Raw genomic sequence first — 21,705 nt, forward strand, 5'->3', positions numbered from 1 at the left:
TAATATTTAGCGCAAGGATGATAAAAATGTTAAAATACACTACACCACCTCCCACATACGTAGTAAATATTGCCAACCAGTAATTTCTACAGTAATATCCTTCTTTGCTATTGAGAAGCACAGATCAAGCATCCTTAATACAGTCCTCCAGGCAATCACTATCATTTGGTAAGCACTGGTGTATCAGTGGAATCTTACTTGTCATTCTTAAAGCAGTTCATCAGACTTAAACATCAAGGCTCACTAGTCTGGACTCCCTGTCTAACTAACCCTATTTTCTACTATTCCCCAACTCAGAAATATTAGTCTCCAACAACCCCACCATGTGCCACCTTCACACCTGCCTTACAAAAATAGTAACAACGGACAGTCATTGAGCACTTGCTATGTAGTAGGCACTAGTCTAAGCACTTTACATGTACAAATTCATGTCATCCTCAACACTCTGATGTAATAGATAACCTTTACCCCTAACAGATGACAAAACCAAGACACAGAAAGGTTAAGCACTACATGTTAATAGCAAAAGACAAATATTAAAACAATGATTTATTCTTGTGTCGTACACTAAAAAATTACATTTCTGGGCTTCCCTGGTGGTGCAGTGGTTGAGAGTCCGCCTGCCGATGCAGGGGACACGGGTTCGTGCCCCGGTTCGGGAAGATCCCACATGCCACGGAGCAGCTGGGCCCGTGAGCCATGGCCGCTGAGCCTGCACATCCGGAGCCTGTGCTCCGCAACGGGAGAGGCCACAACAGTGAGAGGCCCGCGTACGGCCAAAAACAAAAAAACAAAAAAAATTACATTTCTGACTTATAAACTGTGCTTATTTGAGGAATTTAGGACTAAAGTCTGGAATTACACCTATTCATTTACTCATTTTAATGTGCTAACCTGTATGTATATCCCTCTCTCTTTCTCACTTCTAAGAAAATTTTCTCTCTTTCAAAATCTTGCTGAAGATTCACCTCCCTAATGAAGACTTCCTCATAATAAATCTATTCATTCTCTTAAACTCCCACAATAGAACCACTGACCTAGTATTTAATCAAACCTTCCTGTACTGTTATTTAACATTTCATCTGTGCACATGTAACAATATCGTAAACTCCTGGAAAAACAAGGCCTTATCTTATACTTACTTGTATAAGTGAATATCAGTCACCATAGTGACTGCTATGTCTACTACTGTAAACATACAATATTGTGTTGATGGACGCCACAAAGATAATGGCTACCTTATTATCTATAATGGTCTACATTTTGAGTTACTCTGCTGATAATGTCAAGCAATGTGCACTGATCCTTTTACATTTTTTTTCATTCTAGTCTCATTGTAACCAACAACATACACATGAAAAAGCAGATAGATTTTATCAACATTTAGAGATCCATTTATACTTTCACACCCAGAAGAAAATCCTTATGAATATCAAGGATCTATACAAAGGAGATAGTTATAATCTTCCTTACTTTTAGAAATTTAACACCCATAGTCAGGAATTCTTTTCGTTTATATTCCTTTATGTAACATTTACATTTTTGCTTTCCTAAACAGAAAGAAAACACTCTTAGTCATTTATCTCTAGCTAGGCTTTATATACACTTCAAAACATCCATCATTAAAGGCCGACATCTTTCATTCTCTCACACAATTTCAGTTCGTTTAAATTTCTAATCAATAAACAATAATAATAATAATCCTTCAGCAAATTTTCCAGATGTCTATTCAATCTGTAAAGCCCAAAATTACACAATGACCTTAGGTAAGATAAGACCTGTGCTGAACAGGATGGAAAGATTACCTCATGAGTGTCACATGTTAAAATAACTATTTAACCTAATGAGTTATCATTTTTAAAAACAGTACATTACTTAATCAGTTTTTTAATCTACTATGGTCCCTAGATCTTATACATAACCAATAATTTTCTATCTATATTTTCCTTCATGAGGTAGCTGGCTACTATTTAACTGCTCATTAATTTTAACAACTGATCCAGTTTATCAAAATCTGTCTGAAATCTAATACTAGTTTTTTAAATAGCTTTCATTTGTATTGGACTGTTGCCATGTGCAAATTAACCAAGCATTCTCTACACACACACACAAAAAGTACATTCAGGTCATGCTGAAATTTTTCTATATGAGATCAGTATCAATTTTTGAGGAACACAACTTTACTTTTTCCCCACTGACAATATTCCATAAAGATCTCAGGTACATTTTACCAACCAGAGAATTGCACACTACAATGGTGAGTATGTAGTCTAATATATCTATTCATTTTATTGATGAATATTAAGAGACTGAATCAAAAACCTTATAAAACTTTAAATAGAGCTGAACATTTTCGTTCGTTCAGCATTATTACAAAGGTAAGTAAGTCAACACTTACTTAGTGCCTATCGAGTGTTGCCAGGAATTATGCCAGGCACTTTTACTACACTACTCATTTAAATCACACAAGAATTGCATTTTACAAGTGAATTTTTAAATGTGCCAAATGTCTTAATGTTCATAAACAGAAGGGCCAGGATTTAAATTTGTACAGCTTGAAAGTCCACACGTCTCCTTTAGTATGCTACCTACACTTCCATTTCTAGCAAATTTTCAGGTAACTGGAGGAGGAGCTATATGGGGGCTACCATTTATGGTCTACCTCATTATCCCCTTCCAGAACTCCTGGTCAAACCTCACAGCCTACCACAAACAACACCTTCTGTGTATAATCCTATCAGAGAGTTCATTAGTCCTTCCATACCAGAACAACAAAGCTATGAACATGATGTCTGCTCACCATTCCTTCTTCCTTTTAGCTCAATCTGGCCACAGGCTCTTAGAAATACTTGTTGCTCAGTTCTCATCTTTGTGCACATTGCCCTTGTCTCCATAATTTAGCAACTTCAACCCTACCTAACACCTCCTTTTAATAAGTTATCTTTAATTATTTTTTAAGGTAAAGTCCTATATCTACTACAGTATTTACTGATTAGGGATTTAACACGCCTTTTTTACCTGTAGTTTTATTAGTACTGTTAGTGCTCTGATTACAACATTGCACAGGTTTTCAGTAGTCTGCTCCAACCCCGATTTTTCTAATTTTCTAATTAGAAATTTTTAATTAGATTAAAATTTCTAATTAAAATTTCTAATTAGAAATTCTAATTAGAAATTCTAATTTCTAATTTTTAAGTTCATAATTTTGCAAAGCATAAGTTTTCCAGGAGTGCATATATTTCATTATGGCAGAAATGCCTGTACTCAAAGTATGAACTGAATTACTGAGAATGCAATGCTCATGGGGCACTATACACTCTTTCATTCAATTCATTAGACAAATCTTTACTGAAAATCAAAGTAAATAAGGCACTGTTCCAGGCACTGAAGACACAACAATGACGGGCAAAGTATGACTGTATGTTTGTGTGAGTATGCATGTGTGTGCATATATGTATGTACCTATATTCATATTCAACTAAACAACCTTAAATTACATGTTATTGCATTCTAATCTCTTTATCAACAATTTCCAAACCTTTTCAGAAGAATTACTTTTTTGTTTCTCAAGAGAAATCTTAAACAGAAACAGAATATACCAGATAAAAGCAGAACTCTACCCATTTATCCCTGTTCCTGAGATACCTCCAGGAAACCCGGGGCTTGTCAGGCTATGATTTAAAAACCACTGATCTAACAACAATGTTCTGCCTTTTTACATGAAGCCTGTAATAAATTAAAAGACTATGACATGGTAAAATCAATTGAGAAAAATGACACTGAGAAAATCAATCAGGTCACCATAAAGCTTCTAGTAGAGGTTTATTTCACTCAACTCCTCTCTCTTCCCTCCCATGCAGCTGTTTTAGTAGGAGCCCTAAGATACTTCCTCCCAAGCCCTAATCCCCTAAGAAGGCTATGTGAGAGACTGGGGTTTGGAGAAAAGGAAGCATAAAGCAGATAATTTAGGCCAACTCTTTGAAGGCTTAGGGGGAAATCATCTCATCACCATAATGGTAAAATCTTAGGGGGTGGAAATTAAGGTGAAAGCCTAGGAAAAAAGAGACTTAAGAAGCTATTTAACTTGAAAAGACCTTAAGCTGATAACAAACATACATTTTCATAAATCACAAAAGATCCCACAAAACTCACCAGGGTGGGAAATCAAAATGGGGTTTAAGTACAGAATCCCCTTGAATTTGGGACACAGTAATAAACAAAATAGACAAAGACCTCCCCCCACCCCGCTTTCTGAGGCTAACATTTTCAGGGGTAGGGGACAGAAGGGAGACAAACATAACAAATAAGTCAATTATATTATAACTTAGAAGCTGATTCCTGACATGGGGTAAAGAAAGTGTGAAGCTAAGTAAGAGGGATCAACAAGGGTGCCAAATGACCAAGAGGGGGGCAGGGGGACATGGTTTGCAATTTGCAATTTTAAATAGAGTGGTCAGGGTAGGTCTCAAGGAGAGAAGAGCCCGAAAAAGAGATAACGAATTAGCCAGGAGGACATCTGCATTCCTGCAGCAAGGATTCCATCTGGGCAGAGCACATTGAGTGAGAGAAATGGAAAAGACAGAAAACGGAAGAGAGGAGGGTGCAGGAGAGGACAGATCATGTAGAGCCTTACAGACCTTCGTAAAGATTTTAACTTTTACTCTGAGCCATTACAGGGTATTGAGCAAATTTGATTTATATCTTAAATAGATTACTCTGCTAAGTGAAGAACAAATTTCAAAAGAGCACAAGTATACAGAAGGAGACCCTCAGGCAGCTACCACAATTATCCAGGAAAGGGATGAGGGCTGAACCAGGGTGGTAGCACAACAGATGGTGAGAAGTGGTCAAATCTTTTTTTTTCCTTCATTCAAACGTAGTTAGTTTTGTGGGCTCCATTCAGCTTACCACAAACTCCAAATCTAGAATATACTAGTGGCAACAGACTCCATTGGATCTCCAAGTCCTTTACTAATATCTACATATTGCTGAGATATCTCATATAAATAGTCTTACTGAGTTTTTGACCATTCTAGCACTTTCCCCCATGAAACTTATACTCATTTATTTATTAAATAAATAAGTATATTATACTTATTAAATAAATAAGTATACTCATTATTTATTTCTATTCCTACCCAAGTTCATATTACTTTAAAATAATATGAGGAAAGGAAATGGAGAGGTTTTTTTTAAGTCTATGTATCTTTCATTAAAGTCAGTGGTATTTTTTTCCTTCTTTCATTTTCTTCTTCCCGGAGTATTTCATCAGATGCCTCTTTTAGAAAGTGAAAACAAAACCGTAAGAACACCTTTTTTAAAAAAAATGTTTATTGAAGTATAGTTGATTTACAATGTTGCGTTAGTTTCACGTGTAGAGCAAAGTGAATCAGTTTTCATATACATATATCCACTCTTTTTTTGGATTCTTCTCCCATATAGGTCATTACAGAGTACTGAGTAGAGTTCCCTGTGCTATACAGTAGGTCCTTATTAGTTATCTAATTTATACATAGTAGTGTGTATATGTCAATCCCAATTTCCCAATTTATCCCTCCCCTCCCAAGCAAACCTTCTTCTATATTAATAATAATACTGAGTTGATGGAATAGTTTCCTGTATTTTCTCATTTCCAAATGTTACCACTGACAGTCTAGTAAACTTTGTTATTTTTTCATAACTCCTACTTGGTAATCTGTCCCACATTCTTTTTAATTTCATTTCGCTATTCAAACTGGCAGAGAAAAATATATGCTACAATATAATTGCTTGATTTTGACAAAAGAATAGAAACATTAGGAAAAAAGACATTTTGTTTGACACTGTCACTAAAAAAAGAAAAAGAAAAAAAACTTAACAGACTTTTTTTCTATGTAGCTTTCTACAATTGGGGATCAAGTTGAGGTTTTAGGCCATACACTTTTCCTGCCCTAAAAAATTACTATCCGTAAGACAGCTTGAGGACTTAAGGGTAGAAAAAGGAATAAAATATAAATTACACAACTGTATCATGCAGTCTTTATCATCAGCAGACTTTGCCTTCTAAAGACTTTAGGAACTGTTCTCCGTAATTAAAAAAAAACTTCGGTGGGGCCTTCTTGGTGGCACAATGGTTAAGAATCCGCCTGCCAGTGCAGAGGACACGGGTTTGAGCCCTGGTCTGGGAAGATCCCACATGCCACAGAGCAACTAAGCCGTGCACCACAACTACTGAGCCCACGTGCCACAACTACTGAAGCCCGTGCACCTAGAGCCCGTGCTCCACAACAAGAGAAACCACCGCAGTGAGAAGCCCGCACACCACAACGAAGAGTAGCCCCTGCTTGCCGCAACTAGAAAAAGCCCACGCACAGCAACGAAGACCCAACACAGCCAAAAATAAATTAATTAAATAAATTTTTAAAAAAATTAAACTTTGGGATCCACATGTTTATTTGACAAACCTTTTATAATAATGCCATTTAACAGATGAAACAATACTCTACAACTTTAAGCTCTCAGACATGCGTTACCTTATTTATTCTAGTATAAGGTATCAAATTATCTGAAAACAGGCTGACCTTTAATAAATCCTAAGAAAAATTAAAATCATATTTCAAAATAAAAAATGGAACAATTATTTACTAAAATATAAATATCCTCACAGAAATGTTATTTTGATTTGTTTGTAAATCATATGCAATTAGTGAGCTGAGAAAAGCAGCTCAGGGATTCAGATCACTAAAACAGTCTTACCTTCTGATGTTTTCCATCGTTTCCATAAATCCTCAACAGTTATATGCTTGTCTTCTCTGTGCAGATGGCTGTGTTTATTAGTAGCATCTTTATATTTCATATCTTCTCTGATAAACTATAAAAGAGAAAACACTAAGTTAAGTATACTTAAATTCATTATTTTATTCTCTACAAACAGAAGAAAGTAAAATGTGAAATACAGCAGCTGGTAATTTTCTGATCATAACTGGTGCATGTTTGGTATTTTATACTCACATTCTTAAATGTTTATAAAATTTATTTAATGAGATGTCTTCTAATCATAACAACAACAGCAGCAGTAAAAGTACTTATTTAACTCATTATTTATCAGGTCCTATTGCACATTATATAATAAATATGTCATATCTACACACACACACAGTCATTTAACTTCATGACAGTTCTATAAGGAAAGTATTATGTATTGCCATTTTATAGATAAGAAAACCAAGGTCCAAAGAGGTTAAGTAATTTGCCTAAGGTTGAAAAAATAATGAATGTCAGAGCTGAGATTCCAACCCAAGCAGTTTGGTTACACTCAACAGCATAATGTACTGCCTCAATTATTATACATTTTTACCAAATACTTAGTGACAGGGGTATTTCAGAACACACTAAATACTAACCTCAATTACTGCATCGTATTTCTGTTCTTCTATCTTTTAAGTCATTACTTACAGTTGAAAGACATGATTACAGTGTTTAGAACTAAAGTATTTTACAAAACTGAAGTAGATCCTCTATTAATCTTACTTTAAAGTATATACAGAGAGAAAACACTAAAAATTTTCTTTGCTAAAAACCAACCTACTCCGTATTGCTTCATTATATAAAATTCTCCAACTGCCCTTCACTGTCTAGCAAATAAAAAGCTAACTTTTTAAGAATTACATACCATTTCCCAATCTTGTCCCTGACAATCTTTTAGGCTTTAACTCTTGACACTTTCCCCAAATCAACCCAATACTCTAATTATATAAAACTAATAGTTTTTATAAATTATTATGCTTTTTCTACCTCAATATTTCTGATCTTTCTTGCTTTGGTATTGTTTTATTTGGTATCTTTATTAATTGTTTTTTCTGATTCCAAAATTATAAGATCATACAAAAGCTTATTTCAGAAATCCATAATGCAGAAAGTAGAAATCTCTTAGAGCTCCAAACCCTAGAGGCATATTTTTCTGACTTTTATATACTGACAATGAACATCACCCTCAAACAAAAGACCAAATTTTACTTTTGAGTAGAGCTGTTCTCTACTGAAACTAAAAAAGAAAACTTTAATAGCTGTAGAGAAATATAGAGAAAATCATTTCACTTTTCTAAGCTAAATAACCTTGGGTACAAATGAAGAAACAAAGTTTTAGGAAAAACCACTACTCTGCATGTGGTCAGCAGACTAGTGTCAATCAGCAAACTGACACTGGTGTAGAATATACACAGAAATGAAGAAATTTCAGAATTTAGAAACCTTTATAGCAATTAGACAATGCTTTCAAGGAATTTGACCCCAAGCATGAGGTAAATTTACTTGCCATGTAGGTCCTATCCATAATGAACTGGTAACAAAATATCTGGTTCTTCACCATAGAGGTAATCTGGAAAGCACTAATCTAGAAGGCCCACTTTAGCACTTGTATATTATATTGTTCTAAACAATGCCTTACTCTTTTATTTCCTAAATGCCCCCCCTTTTTTTAATTTATTTATTTTTGGCTGTGTTGGGTCTTCGCTACTGTGCGCTGGCTTTCTCTAGTTGCGGCGAGCGGGGGTTACTCTTCACTGCGGTGCACAGGCTTCTCATTTCGGTGGCTTCTCTTGTTGTGAAGCACTGGCTCTAGGCGCGCGGGCTTCAGTAGTTGTTGCTCGTGGGCTCTAGAGCGCAGGCTCAGCAGTTGTGGCGCACGGGCTTCGTTGCTCTGCAGCATGTGGGATCTTCCTGGACCAGCGCTCGAACCCGTGTCCCCTGCACTGGCAGGCAGATTCTCAACCACTGCGCCACCAGGGAAGCCCCTAAATGTCCTTTTTTAAAGTTATTTTTAAAGGGACCTGCCTCACTGCCTCCACTCCTCCTATTTCTATTTCCCATTTTCTATTTCCCTATTTCTGCCCATCCCTCTTCCTCTTCTGACTGACATTTTTTGAAACCTGTAGATATACCTGGAAAATATCTGCCACTGAGATGCTCAGAAACTGCCCCTATCTTGGAAGAGATCCAAGAGTTAGAGAGAAATTCTAGAATGAAAAACATGATGATTGACAGAGCAGAGAGGAAGCCTGTCTTGGAAATGGTCCAGTCAGTTGGAACAAATGGCAACTGTTTCATTTATGTGACACATTAAAAAAACAATGTCCTAGGAAATTCTTTTTACCACGTGAACACAAAGAGCCCAGAAGTAGAGTTCTGTGGCTTTAGGATCAACATATTTCAGAAAATAAAGCTAATTACCATATATAAACTAGGTGTGGCTTTCTAGCTACTGAATTACTCTAGAAAGCCTAGAATGAGTGTATAGATATCTATCAAAATATGTGCTTAACAAAATAATTAAGATATAAAAAAGACAATTTAAAAAGCTTATAAAGATATCTATAGTACATCTGCTATAAAAGAACTGACTCCTAAGAAAGTTGAGCGTAAACTTAATAAATACACTGAATTATGTTTTCTCTGGAATTATCATTCAAAAATTAATACATACTTCTGTTTTAAAATATGACCCTCGAGGGCTTCCCTGGTGGCACAGTGGTTGAGAGTCCGCCTGCCGATGCAGGGGACACGGGTTCGTGCCCTGGTCTGGGAAGATCCCACATGCCGCGGAGTGGCTAGGCCCATGAGCCATGGCCGCTGAGCCTGCGCGTCCGGAGCCTGTGCTCCGCAACGGGAGAGGCCCCAACAGTGAGAGGCCCGCATAGCACAAAAAAAATAAATAAATAAAATAAAATATAACCCTCAAAATAAAACAAAAGTATATTCATATAACAAAAGTATACTCTATATCTAATATATCTTCAACATTTTGATCATAAAATATGACTAGAAAGCACCATAATTAGAATTACTTTATGTTGACACTGAGTTGGAAAATACTTAAACCAAATACAATACAAACCATTAGCTTCCATTAAACCATTTTCCCAATATCCTACAAAGGAGCAGACAATTCTGACTGCTCACACTTTATAACTTCACAGGAAACTGCAGATTTTAGAAATGGGGGAGGCTAGTAGAGAAATTTTAAAAAGAGTCACCAATAACTGAAAATGCATGAGCAAATTATAAATACTTCTTATTCATTAAAATCTGTGAATTAAGAAATCTGAAAATAGCATCTGAAATCCCATGAAGTAAATCTTCAAATAACGTACAGCAAACAATGTAGAGTTCCTTAGTAAACATATCCAATTATGCAAACCTACTGCAGGAAAGTCTGCACTGACAATACAAATAAAGGAATGCTCAATAAATGAATGACTATTGAATATTCTTTTCAAAAACATTTACCCAGAGGATTCTTTTATATAAATTCTTCTGGTACCATTAAAGAAATTACATATCCAGTTTAAAGAAGTTAGTTTTTTTTCTTTTTTACTTTTTATTTTGAAATATTTTCAAAGGTTGCAGAATAAACAAAAAGCTTTTTCCCCCCAGCTGAATCACTTGGGAATAAGTTGCAGGCATGTTGTCCCATTATCACTGAATAATTCAGCATGTTTTCCTATAAACATGATGTCATCCTATATAGTGATGGTATGACCACAAAAATTAGGAAATTAACACTGATACTCTATATTCCCTACTATTTAATCCACAGAACACATTCCATATGTGCAGTTGCCCCAATGATATTCTTTGTAGCAAAAGGATTCAATCTAGGACCATGTGTTAAATTTAGTCCACATGTCCCTTTAGTCTCCTTCAATTGAGAACAGTTCATCAGTCTTTCCTTGACTGTCACAACCTTACAGGAAGTCACCTTTTGAAAGACTGATTTCAGTTCCTTGTACCTGTAACATATATATAATTTTGCATTTTATATTTGTATTTATATTTTGTATTTGTGCATTATTTTGTTGTATTTACTTTTATTGTTTTATTTTTATGCTATTTATTGCATTTGTATTGATATTTGTATTGTGTATTTTTATGATACTGCTTAATAAAATCTGATACATATTAATATAGACATATTTTGGGACTCTATTCAGCCTCTACCTCTTTCCCTGAGAACTACCTACCAACATTAGTGTAGATCCCTGAATGTGTCCCCTCCCTCAACCTATCACCCCCGCCACAGCTATGTGACCAAAGGACAGACACTCAACCCAGAAGAAAATAATCCAGAGCCTGACCAGGATGACAAAATTCTATCTCACAGGAAACTACAAATCAGATCATGAAAAGCTGCGTCACTTGGCCAAGGTTCTGGATTTTTAAGGTAGTAAAGACACTTGTGTTGAAGGTACCATTTTATGAGCAGTCAAGGTGGGCCAGGTGGTGAGGAGAATGGAGGAAGCCAATATGCAGAAAGAGAAAATAATAAAAGAGATAGGAGTGAGCACACAGAAAGATACAGCAACAGAACTGCCTCGGTTCCCAATGACTTTCCAGTCTCAGTTACTCCGGAGGCCTGGGCTATACAATTCTTGTCCTGATTGCCATGATGCAACAATGATAAATCTGTCTTTCCTCTTTTATTTTTAAATACACAATTTTAAGACCTCAAAACCCAGGAGAGGTGATTTATCATCACAGTTAAGCACTCAGACTCTGGAAGCGACAGACTGTATTCAAAATCTGACTTCACTACTTACGTTCTCTCTAGCTTCATATTTCTCCTCTGTACAGTGAGGAAAATAAAATTGCCCATTACATATGGTTATGAAAAAGTTTAAATTAAAAATGCATTCATAGTGCACAGAAGTATTAGACAATAAAAATGTTTCGAACCAAAATAATTGGTTTTTATATATCAATGTTATTACTGCTGAAGTTTAAAGCCTAAATAAATGAGTTTCACCCCAACTATATTGGTAGGTTTAATACACATTTTGGGGAACTTAGACATTTATGAAGAAAAGATTGCCCAAATGGTACTCTTAAAGTACCATTTCACATATTCTGAAACAAAATACGTAACACAGAGATGGAGAGGAAAACCACAGTCTTTTCACCGGCAATGTAAGCAGAGACTTTCCCAAAGGACACCTGTCATCAAAACACCACCTATCATCCAAGGTCTGATATGTGAGTCAGTCAAAGCAGATGCGTTCCTTGAAAACAATTCCAGGGTCTTCCTGTCTTGAAAATAATACTAAAATAGCTTAGCATAATGCTTCAGAGGGGAAAGAATGCATAACAAGAAAGGTAACTACTGTTAATCTCAACTTTTAAAAATGAAAAAGCTAAGGCAATGAGAGGGTTAACAATTTATTCTGTTTCGTATATAGCTATTTAGAAGACCTAATAGTGAAAGTAAATTCTAAATAATTCTAAAACGTAAGTTCTTCACCATCATCCTAACCTGGATATTCTGTAAAAATTGATTCCCAAACTCTCAGAAATGATAACATTAACAATTAAGCATGAGCTGCCTATGTTTCTCTCTTCATCCCAAAATTGTTAAAACAAACAGCACAGTGACTGAGAGCACAGACTCAGTCTCCAGACCACACAGATATCCCAAATCTACTATTTGTCAAATGACCTTAAGTAAGTTACTTTATGCTCTGTGCTCCTGTTTTCTCATCAGCAAAATGGTAATAAAAGTCATACGTCAAAGGGTTGTGAAAATTATTTCATATGATGTGTAAAGAACAGTGCCCAGTATATAGTAAACACTCAAAAGTGTGAGCTACTTCTAGTATACTAACACATTCCTTGTTTTAATAACTTTGATCTTATCATCTAAGATGGATGATGACAAAAACACAAGAGAACACAGGCAAACTGGTATATGTTTTCATGAAAGTTAAGAACGAAAAAAAACAGTATAATTATTTAACATCTGAAAAAATTTTCTTCAGATCCTAAATTCAAACATCTAAATTATACGCTAATGAAAAATTCAGGCTGATTTGGATAGTTTCTCCATTTTAATACAAGCATAACTTTACATTTCTGCTCCACCTTCCACCAGGGTAACTCCTTGCAGTGTTACCATAGTACCATTTCAGCCCTTAATCCCATTCCCTGAGCTTCCAACATCAAAAAACCACCAGTCAATCCCCAGTTTACCTGCAATAATAAATCCAATGATGACCTCCTTAGGATCCTGTTCTCTGAATAGCTCAGGGTTCAACTGGTTCCACAATTACTGTCAACACCATTTAAGCTAAACCATAGCCTTTTTTAAGCTAATTGTAGAACTTAACCATTATTTATGACACTGGTGTAATTGATGGATCAGTTAATAGACAGAGAGATGACCCATGGTCAGAGTCAAACAACTAATTTACAAAGAAACTTGTAAAACACAATGTTTTTATCAACTGAAGTAGGCCTGCCATTTGTTTTACAGAAACTAATGCATGACCTATATCATGGTTATTCTTCAAAATTATTATTGATCATAATCCAAAAATCTCTAACAAAATTACCCATGATTCCATCAGTCTGCCCACTAGTTTAAAAAAGAAAAATAGCACTGTACTGTCATTAAAAAGAACACAAAAGAGTCAAAATGACTTACCTTCTGTGTTCTCATTTGGAAAATAAAAGGTAAAAGATATCTCACAAAGTTATAATGATAAAAAAGAGAGCATAGCTTTACAAATATATGGTGAAAATATACACTAGAGTTAAAACAGGTAGGTACTGTGCCAACTAGAGATAGACCAAAGTCAAGTTTTGGCCTTAGTTTCCTCTGCCAAAACCTACCATTAGGATTTGGTCTCAGATTCCAGAACTCTGAACACCCAAATACCTACATACATGTCTTTCTGCTATCCATGAATTTGTGTGTGATCAATACTCGTAAGATCACATAAATTAAACTTATATCCAATCAGCATAACATCAGTAATATATATAAAGTAAGTCACTCAAATTTAACACAAATATGTGAATTTCACTTTAAGTAGTGATAAGCATTCAAGACATAACAAACAAAAAATCTCCTTCTGTTTTTTTTTGGCGAAAATTTAGTAAGTCAGAACTTACATTTCCAGCCACAGATGAAATTATAGAGACCAGATGTACCATCCTCCCCGAAAACAACTGAAAACCCATACAAAATGTAAGGAACACCAGCTTTCAAGACATTGAACACTAGGCAACAAATTACAGTGATCTCTGAGAGACAAGAAACAAACAAAGTATGCCCTATGGCTGCCCTAAATTAGTTCCTGGAGAGAACTTCCAGAACAAGGTACAGGAAGAGAGAACCCAGGCAGAGACTGGCAGTCCTGAGTTGAAGAGATGGAACTGAAAGGCTGAGGAGACTAAGGGAGGGTAGAGAATACAGGACTAAGTACCAGAGAAGAGTAAGCTGCACAGAGGGAGAAGCCTGGATATCTAGAAAGAGTGCCTTGAGTCTTTAGCTGACTACCGATCAGCTCATGCATGCAAGGAAGCTACAGCAAGCCAAAGAAAAAAGACATGCAAAAGAATTAGTGAAAACAATCCCTGAAGATTTCACAGGGCAGGGAATGGTGCTTATTCCTACGAGAGAGTAGAAAACCATAATTTGTGTGTCACCCGGTAGAACACTAAAAAGGGTTTTGCCTCAGTACTAGGGAATATTAACTTTAGACTAAGCTCCACATTGGTCTTGCCTAAAAAGCTTATAAGTACCAGTCAAAGGGATTAAACTGTTCCCAAGTAACTTAAACCTGTCCTAGAACAAAGCTTAAGAACATTTATAGGAATAACTAGGAATACTCACACCCAACAAGGTAAAATCTACAATGTCTGGCACCCACTGAAAAATTACCAGACATGCAAAGATACAGAAAAATACAACCTCAAATTAGGATAAAAATCAATTAAAACCAGTCCAAAAATGGCACAGATGAGAGAATTAGTAAATAAACATATTAAAATAACTATTGCAATTATATTCTAGATATTTAAGTTAGGGTAAATATTAAGCATGTTAATTGAGACATGTTTAAAGTTCTTTTCTAAAGACCCAAATCAAAATTCTAAACATGAAAACTACAATGAATGAGATGAAAAATACACTAAATGAGATTAATGACAGATTAAACATGGCAGACTAATATTAGCAAACTTAAATACAATAAGCATTAGAAACTATCCAGGGACTTTCCTGGTGGCACAGTGGTTAAGAATCAGCCTGCCAATGCAGGGGACACGGGTTCAAGCCCTGGTCCAGGAAGATCCCACACACCACAGAGCAACAAAGCCCGTGCGCCACAACTACTGAGCCTGCGCTCTAGAGCCAGTGAGACACAACTACTGAGCCCACATACCACAAGTACTGAAGCCCGCACGTCTAGAGCCTGTCCTCTGCAACAAGAGAAGCCACCACGATGAGAAGCCCCCACACCATAACAAAGAGTAGCCCCTGCTCGCCACAATGAGAGAAAGCCTGCGCGCAGCAACGAAGACCCAACGCAGCCAAAACACTCTATTTTTAAAAAAAAAAAAAACTATCCAAATTGGATAATGAGCCGTGGGTCTATTTCAAGCAGCCTAACACAGGTGTAATTGAAGTCCCTGAGGAACCAAGAAAGACTGACAAAAAATCTTATTGGAACAAATGATGGCTATAATTTTTCCAAATTTTATTAAAACTATGAACCCTATAGATTCCATAAGATCAATAAACCTCAAAACAAGAGACACAAACTACACCAATCCACATGACAGTCAAACAGCTTTAAATGAGGGATAAACAGAGTATCTTAAAAGCATCTAGAAGAGGGGAAAAAAGGCATATTAAGTATAGGGGAAAGAAGAGGACAGCAGACTTTTCATCATATACAATACAACCCAAGGAATACTTCAGCAGCATATTTAAAGTATGGAAAAAAAACAAACAACTTGTTAACCTACAATTCTTACCTAGCAAAAGCACCTTTCAAAAATGAAGGCAAAATAAAAACTTTTTCATATATACAAACACCGTTAGAGTTTGTTCAGACAAGAAGTCCTGTACCACTAGAAATGTTTTTAAAGCCCTATAAGCAGGGCTTCCCTGGTGGCGCAGTGGTTGAGAGTCCGCCTGCCGACGCAGGGGACGCGGGTTCATGCCCTGGTCCGGGAGGATCCCACATGCCGCGGAGAGGCTGGGCCCGTGGGCCATGGCCGCTGGGCCTGCGCGTCCGGAGCCTGTGCTCCGCGACGGGAGAGGCCACAACAGTGAGAGGCCCGTGTATCGCAAAAAAAAAAACAAGCCCTATAAGCAGAAGAAAGATTGCTGGAAATGTAACTACATGGGAAAAATATATGCAATTTATTGTAAGTCAATTATACCTCAAGCTGGTGGAAAAAAACACAAAGCCTGTACAGGATGTGTAGGAAATGGCACATTCATACCTCTGTGGGAGTACAAACTAGCACAACACTTTTGGAGGATAATTTTAGCAAATCAATTAAAATGTTAAATGCTCATTGCTTTTACCTCAGAATTTCCACTTTTCAGAATTTATCCTACAGCAACACTCCCAAAACTATAAAAAAGGTCAAGAACTTCCATTTCAATATCGTTTAACCAACAATAAAAATTTGAGAACACCCAAACTGCCAATAATTAGGAGAATTATTAAACAAATTATGGGACTACCATGGTAAAATTTAAAATAAGGTCTATTTATCCTTAAAAAAAGAGCTTACATTTAATAAATCTGATACTTAATAAAATTATGTTCACTGAGTATGATTACCTTGTATATTTTTTCATGCTGACTAGAAGCTCTGTTACATGCCTAATACATTAAAAAACAAAATTATAACAAATCAATCAGAGCTTCTGATGTACATTTTCATACTATCTGTTAACTCCTATCCTAATGCAGGAAGGCGTTAGCTAGATTCATCAAGGCACTGTCTGATAATTTCCAAGAACAACACAGAATTAAATCAGGCATTCCCAGAGCCTTAGTGAGATTAAAATTCTCATATATGTTTACTAACCATCTGTATTTCTTTTATGAAATATTACATACTTAATTTACATCTGGGAATATGTGTTGGACTCCTCTCTGATAAAGAAAGAGACTGAGATAAAGGCAAAACAACAGCCCTCCAATCTCCTCACTCTTGATGTTATCATGCGAGGATATACAAAACTTGGAGTTTTGTAGCATGAGCAGAAAGCCAAGAAAATGAAAAAAAGCTAACACAGAGTCTACACATCACTGAGCTTCTGAACTAACCTTGAAACCATTTGGTCACAGACTTATGGTAATTTCTTTTCAAATGCTAAACTCCTACTTGTAAAGCTACTTTAATTCAGATATTATATAACTTGCAGCCAAAATCATCCTAAAATATACAATCCTCAAGTAACAAAACTTCTGTAGCTTGCCAGTCCCCATCCGGCACTCATTACCCAAAGTCTATACTCATTTAATGACCAGTAATAAGCAAAGATGACTTTTGACATAGGGAAATAAAGCAAGAGAAAAATAGGGAATTAGAAATATAAGGAACCACAAAATCAAACTGGTAAATTGACTTTATAAACTAATTATCCAACTGCATATTATTGTCTATATATTCTTTTAATCAAAACTAAAGGATATGAAGCCATCCAAAATTTGTTTCAGCTTTGGGGGAACTCAAGGAAAGGCATACTTCCATATTAGAGTTAGATAAAGGAAAAAGAAGAGTGCAGAGAAGTGCAAATACACAGAAGTGTGCATACACACACAAACACACACACACACACACACACACAAGTCTGCCAGGCAATCACAGCAGTAAACAGTGAGAGACCTTCCTAAGGAGACAAAAAATATCTAGAGATAAAAGCCAGAGCTATGATTGAACAGTTCCTTCCATCTGATATTCTTTTTGCCTTGCCAATATTAAGAACCAAGTTTTAATCAGACTAATTAAGGGAACTGACAGGTTCTTAGTCATAAGTTCTAGTAATTTTTAATAAGTATTCACCTATATTTTCTTTTAACTCCTGAATGGTTTCACTTTTATTAAATTTTTTAATCTGATTTATTTTTGATGTAAGGTGAAAGGTTAGAATCTAATTTTATTTTTCTCCAAATCTTAGTTATCCAAGTATTATTTATTGAAATAACTTTAAAATCTCCAATGACCTACAATATACCTTTATATAATTAAACATGGTCAAATATCAGTATTTTTACACTGTTCAACCTAATCATACACATAGACAGTTCTATTTACGGGATACTTGTTCTATTAAATGCATTTACTTGTTTCACTTTAATACTAATATTAGAAAAATGATTTTTGCATGTGCAACTTAAAATAATGACATCACAGACAAATACAACAATTTTATACATGGCTCCTGGCACAAAACTAAATGATATCACTGTAACTTTGTAAATCTGCCATGGATTCCAATTCAAATAGTATTAGTAGTACTAATAGTACTAAAATAGTACATGATTTTTTTTAGACTTTATTTTTTGGAACAGTTTTATGTTCACAGGCAAATTTAGCAGAAAAGTAGAGTTCCCATATATCCTCTGCCCCCACAGTACATGCTTTTTTTCATTTAAACATTCTCCATACACTGTTAGATTTAAAATCTATACTGAGCCATATTCACAAACCAGTTCATATGTACACATATGCACAGACTTAACAGACACAGAGTTTGGGGAAATATTATTTGGGTAATCAATGAGAAAAACACATTCAGTGATTGTTAACTTACAAAGAATGTTCTGTTACTTTCATTAAGAAACTGTTTTCACTAGTTACTGGGAAAGATTATTACACAACAGTAAAAATAAACTTTAGAATACTAATTTGAGCTCTTCAGAATATTATCACTCTTAAATGAAGTATAAAGTAATGCATTCTATTTTTTTAACATCTTTATTGGAGTATAATTGCTTTACAATGTTGTGTTAGTTTCTGCTGTATAACAAAGTGAATCAGCTATATGTGTGTATATATATATATATCCCCATATTCCCTCCCTCTCCCATCTCCCTCCAACCCTCCCTATCCCGCCCCTCTGGGTGGTCACAAAGCACTGAGCTGATCTCCCTGTGTGATGCAGCTGCTTCCCACTAGCTATCTATTTTACATTGGGTAGTGTATATATGTAAATGCTATTCTCTCACTTCATCCCAGATTACCCTTCCCCCTCCCCGTGTCCTCAAGTCCATTCTCTACATCTGCGTCTTTATTCCTGTCCTGCCCATAGGTTCGTCAGAACCTTTTTTTTTTTTTTTTTAGATTCCATATATATGTGTTAGCATACAGTATTTGTTTCTCTCTTTCTGACTTACTTCACTCTGCATGACAGACTCTAGGTCCATCCACCTCACTACAAATAATTCAATTTCGTTTTTTTTTATGGCTGATTAATATTCCATTTGTATATACGTGCCACATCTTCTTTATCCATTCATCTGTCAATGGACACTTAGGTTGCTTCAATGTCCTGGCTATTGTAAAGTGGTGTAATGGACAGTGTGGTACATGACTCTTTTTGAATTATGGTTTTCTTGGGGTATATGCCCAGTAGTGGGATTGCTGGATCATGCAGTAGTTCTATTTTTAGTTTTTGAAGGAACCTCCATACTGTTCTCCATAGTGGCTGTATCAATTTACATTCCCACCAATAGTGCAAGAGGGTTCCCTTTTCTCCACACCCTCTCCAGCATTTACTGTTTGTAGATTTTTTGATGATGGCCATTCTGACTGGTGTGAGGTGATACCTCACTGTAGTTTTGATTTGCATTTCTCTAATGATTAGTGATGTTGACCATCCCTTCATGTGTTTGTTGGCAATCTGTATATCTTCTTTGGAGAAATGTCTATTTAGGTCTTCTGCCCATTTTTGGATTGGGCTGTTTGCTTTTTAGATATTGAGCTGCATGACCTGCTTGTGTACTTTGGAGACTAACCCTGTGTCGGTTGCTTTGTTTGCAAATATTTTCTCCCATTCTGAGGGTTGTCTTTTCGTCTTATTTATGGTTTCCTTTGCTGTGCAAAAGCTTTTAAGTATCATTAGGTCCCATTTATTTTTGTTTTTATTTCCATTTCTCTAGGAAGTGGATCAAAAAGGATCTTGCGGGGCTTCCCTGGTGGCGCAGTGGTTGAGAGTCCGCCTGCCAATGAAGGGGACACGGGTTTGTGCCCCGGTCTGGGAAGATCCCACATGCCGCAGAGCGGCTAGGCCCGTGAGCCATGGCCTCTGAGCCTGTGCGTCCGGAGCCTGTGCTCCAACAACGGGAGAGGTCACAGCAGTGAGAGGCCCGCGTACCGCAAAAAAAAAAAAATTAAAAGAAAAATAAAAAGGATATTGCTGTGATTTATGTCATAGAATGTTCTGCCCATGTTTTCCTCTAAGAGTTTTATAGTGTCTGGCCTTACATTTAGGTCTTTAATCCACTTTGACTTTATTTTTGTATATGGTGTTAGGAAGTGTTCTAATTTCATTCTTTTACATGGAGCTGTCCAGTTTTCCCAGCACCACTTATTGAAGAGGCTGTCTTTTCTCTGTTGTATATTCTTGCCTTCTTTATCAAAGATAAGGTGACCATATGTGCATGGGTTTATCTCTGGGCTTTCTATCCTGTTCCATTGATCTATATTTCTGTTTTTGTGCAAGTACCATACTGGTTTGATAACTGTAGCTTTGTAAAACAGTCTGAAGTCAGGGGTCCTGATTCCTCCAGTTCCGTTTTTCTTTCTCAAGATTGCTTTGGCTATTCACGGTCTTTTGTGTTTCCACACAAATTGTGAACTTTTTTGTTCTAGTTCAGTGAAAAATGCCATTGGTAGTTTGACCGGGATTGCACTGAATCTGTAGATTGCTTTGGGTAGTATAGTCATTTTCACAATGTTGATTCTTCCAATCTAAGAACATGGTACATCTCTCCATCTGTTTGTATAATCTTTAATTTCTTTCATCAGTGTCTTATAGTTTTCTGCATACAGGTCTTTTGTCTCCTTAGGTAGGTTTATTCCTAGGTATTTTATTCTTTTTGTTGCAATGGTAAATGGGACTGTTTCCTTAATTTCTCCTTCAGATGTTTCATCATTAGTCTATAGGAATGCAAGAGATTTCTGTGCATTCATTTTGTATCCTGCTACTTTACCAAATTCATTGATTGGCTCTAGTAGTTTACTGGTAGCATCTTTAGGATTCTCTATGTATAGTATCATGTCATCTGCAAACAGTGACAGTTTTACTTCTTCTTTTCCAACTTGGATTCCTTTATTTCTTTTTCTTCTCTGATTGCCATGGCTAAACTTCCAAAACTATGTTGAATAATAGTGGTAAGAATGGACATCCTTGTCTTGTTCCTGATCTTAGAGGAAATGGTTTCAGTTTTTCACCACTGAGGACGATGTTGGCTGTGGGTTTGTCATATATGGCCTTAAGATATTATATTGAGGTAAGTTCCTTGTATCCCTACTTTCTGGAGTGTTTTTATCATAAATGGGTGTTGAATTTTGTCAAAAGCTTTTTCTGCATCTATTGAGATTATCGTATGGTTTTTATCCTTCAATTTGTTAATATGGTGTATCACATTGATTGATTTGCATATACTGAAGAATCCTAATGCATTATATTTTAATAAACACAGAAATTTTAAATTGCATTAAGATAAAACACAATGAAAGCACAATGCACCAATTATTCATATAAATATTTAATGAGTATCTATTATGAACTAGACTTTGTTCTGAGTTGTGAGAATATACAGTATGAAACAAACAAGGGACTTCCCTGGTGGCGCAGTGGTTAAGAATTCACCTGCCAATGCAGGGGACACAAGTTCGAGCCCTGGTCCGGGAAGATCCCAC

General features: G+C 36.0%; 1 protein-coding gene across 1 annotated transcript in view; it reads right to left on the reverse strand.

Annotated features, from left to right (window-relative positions):
* STIM2 (stromal interaction molecule 2) overlaps window positions 1-21,705 on the reverse strand; it is a 168,639-nt gene that overhangs the window by 56,470 nt on the left and 90,464 nt on the right. The window contains exon 3 of the mRNA XM_060148403.1: window positions 6,736-6,850. Coding sequence (XP_060004386.1) covers window positions 6,736-6,850 — 115 coding nt within the window. The remainder of the gene's footprint in view (window positions 1-6,735; window positions 6,851-21,705) is intronic.

This window comes from Lagenorhynchus albirostris, chromosome 4, assembly GCF_949774975.1.
Source record: "Lagenorhynchus albirostris chromosome 4, mLagAlb1.1, whole genome shotgun sequence".
NCBI classification, from domain to species: Eukaryota; Metazoa; Chordata; class Mammalia; order Artiodactyla; family Delphinidae; genus Lagenorhynchus; species Lagenorhynchus albirostris.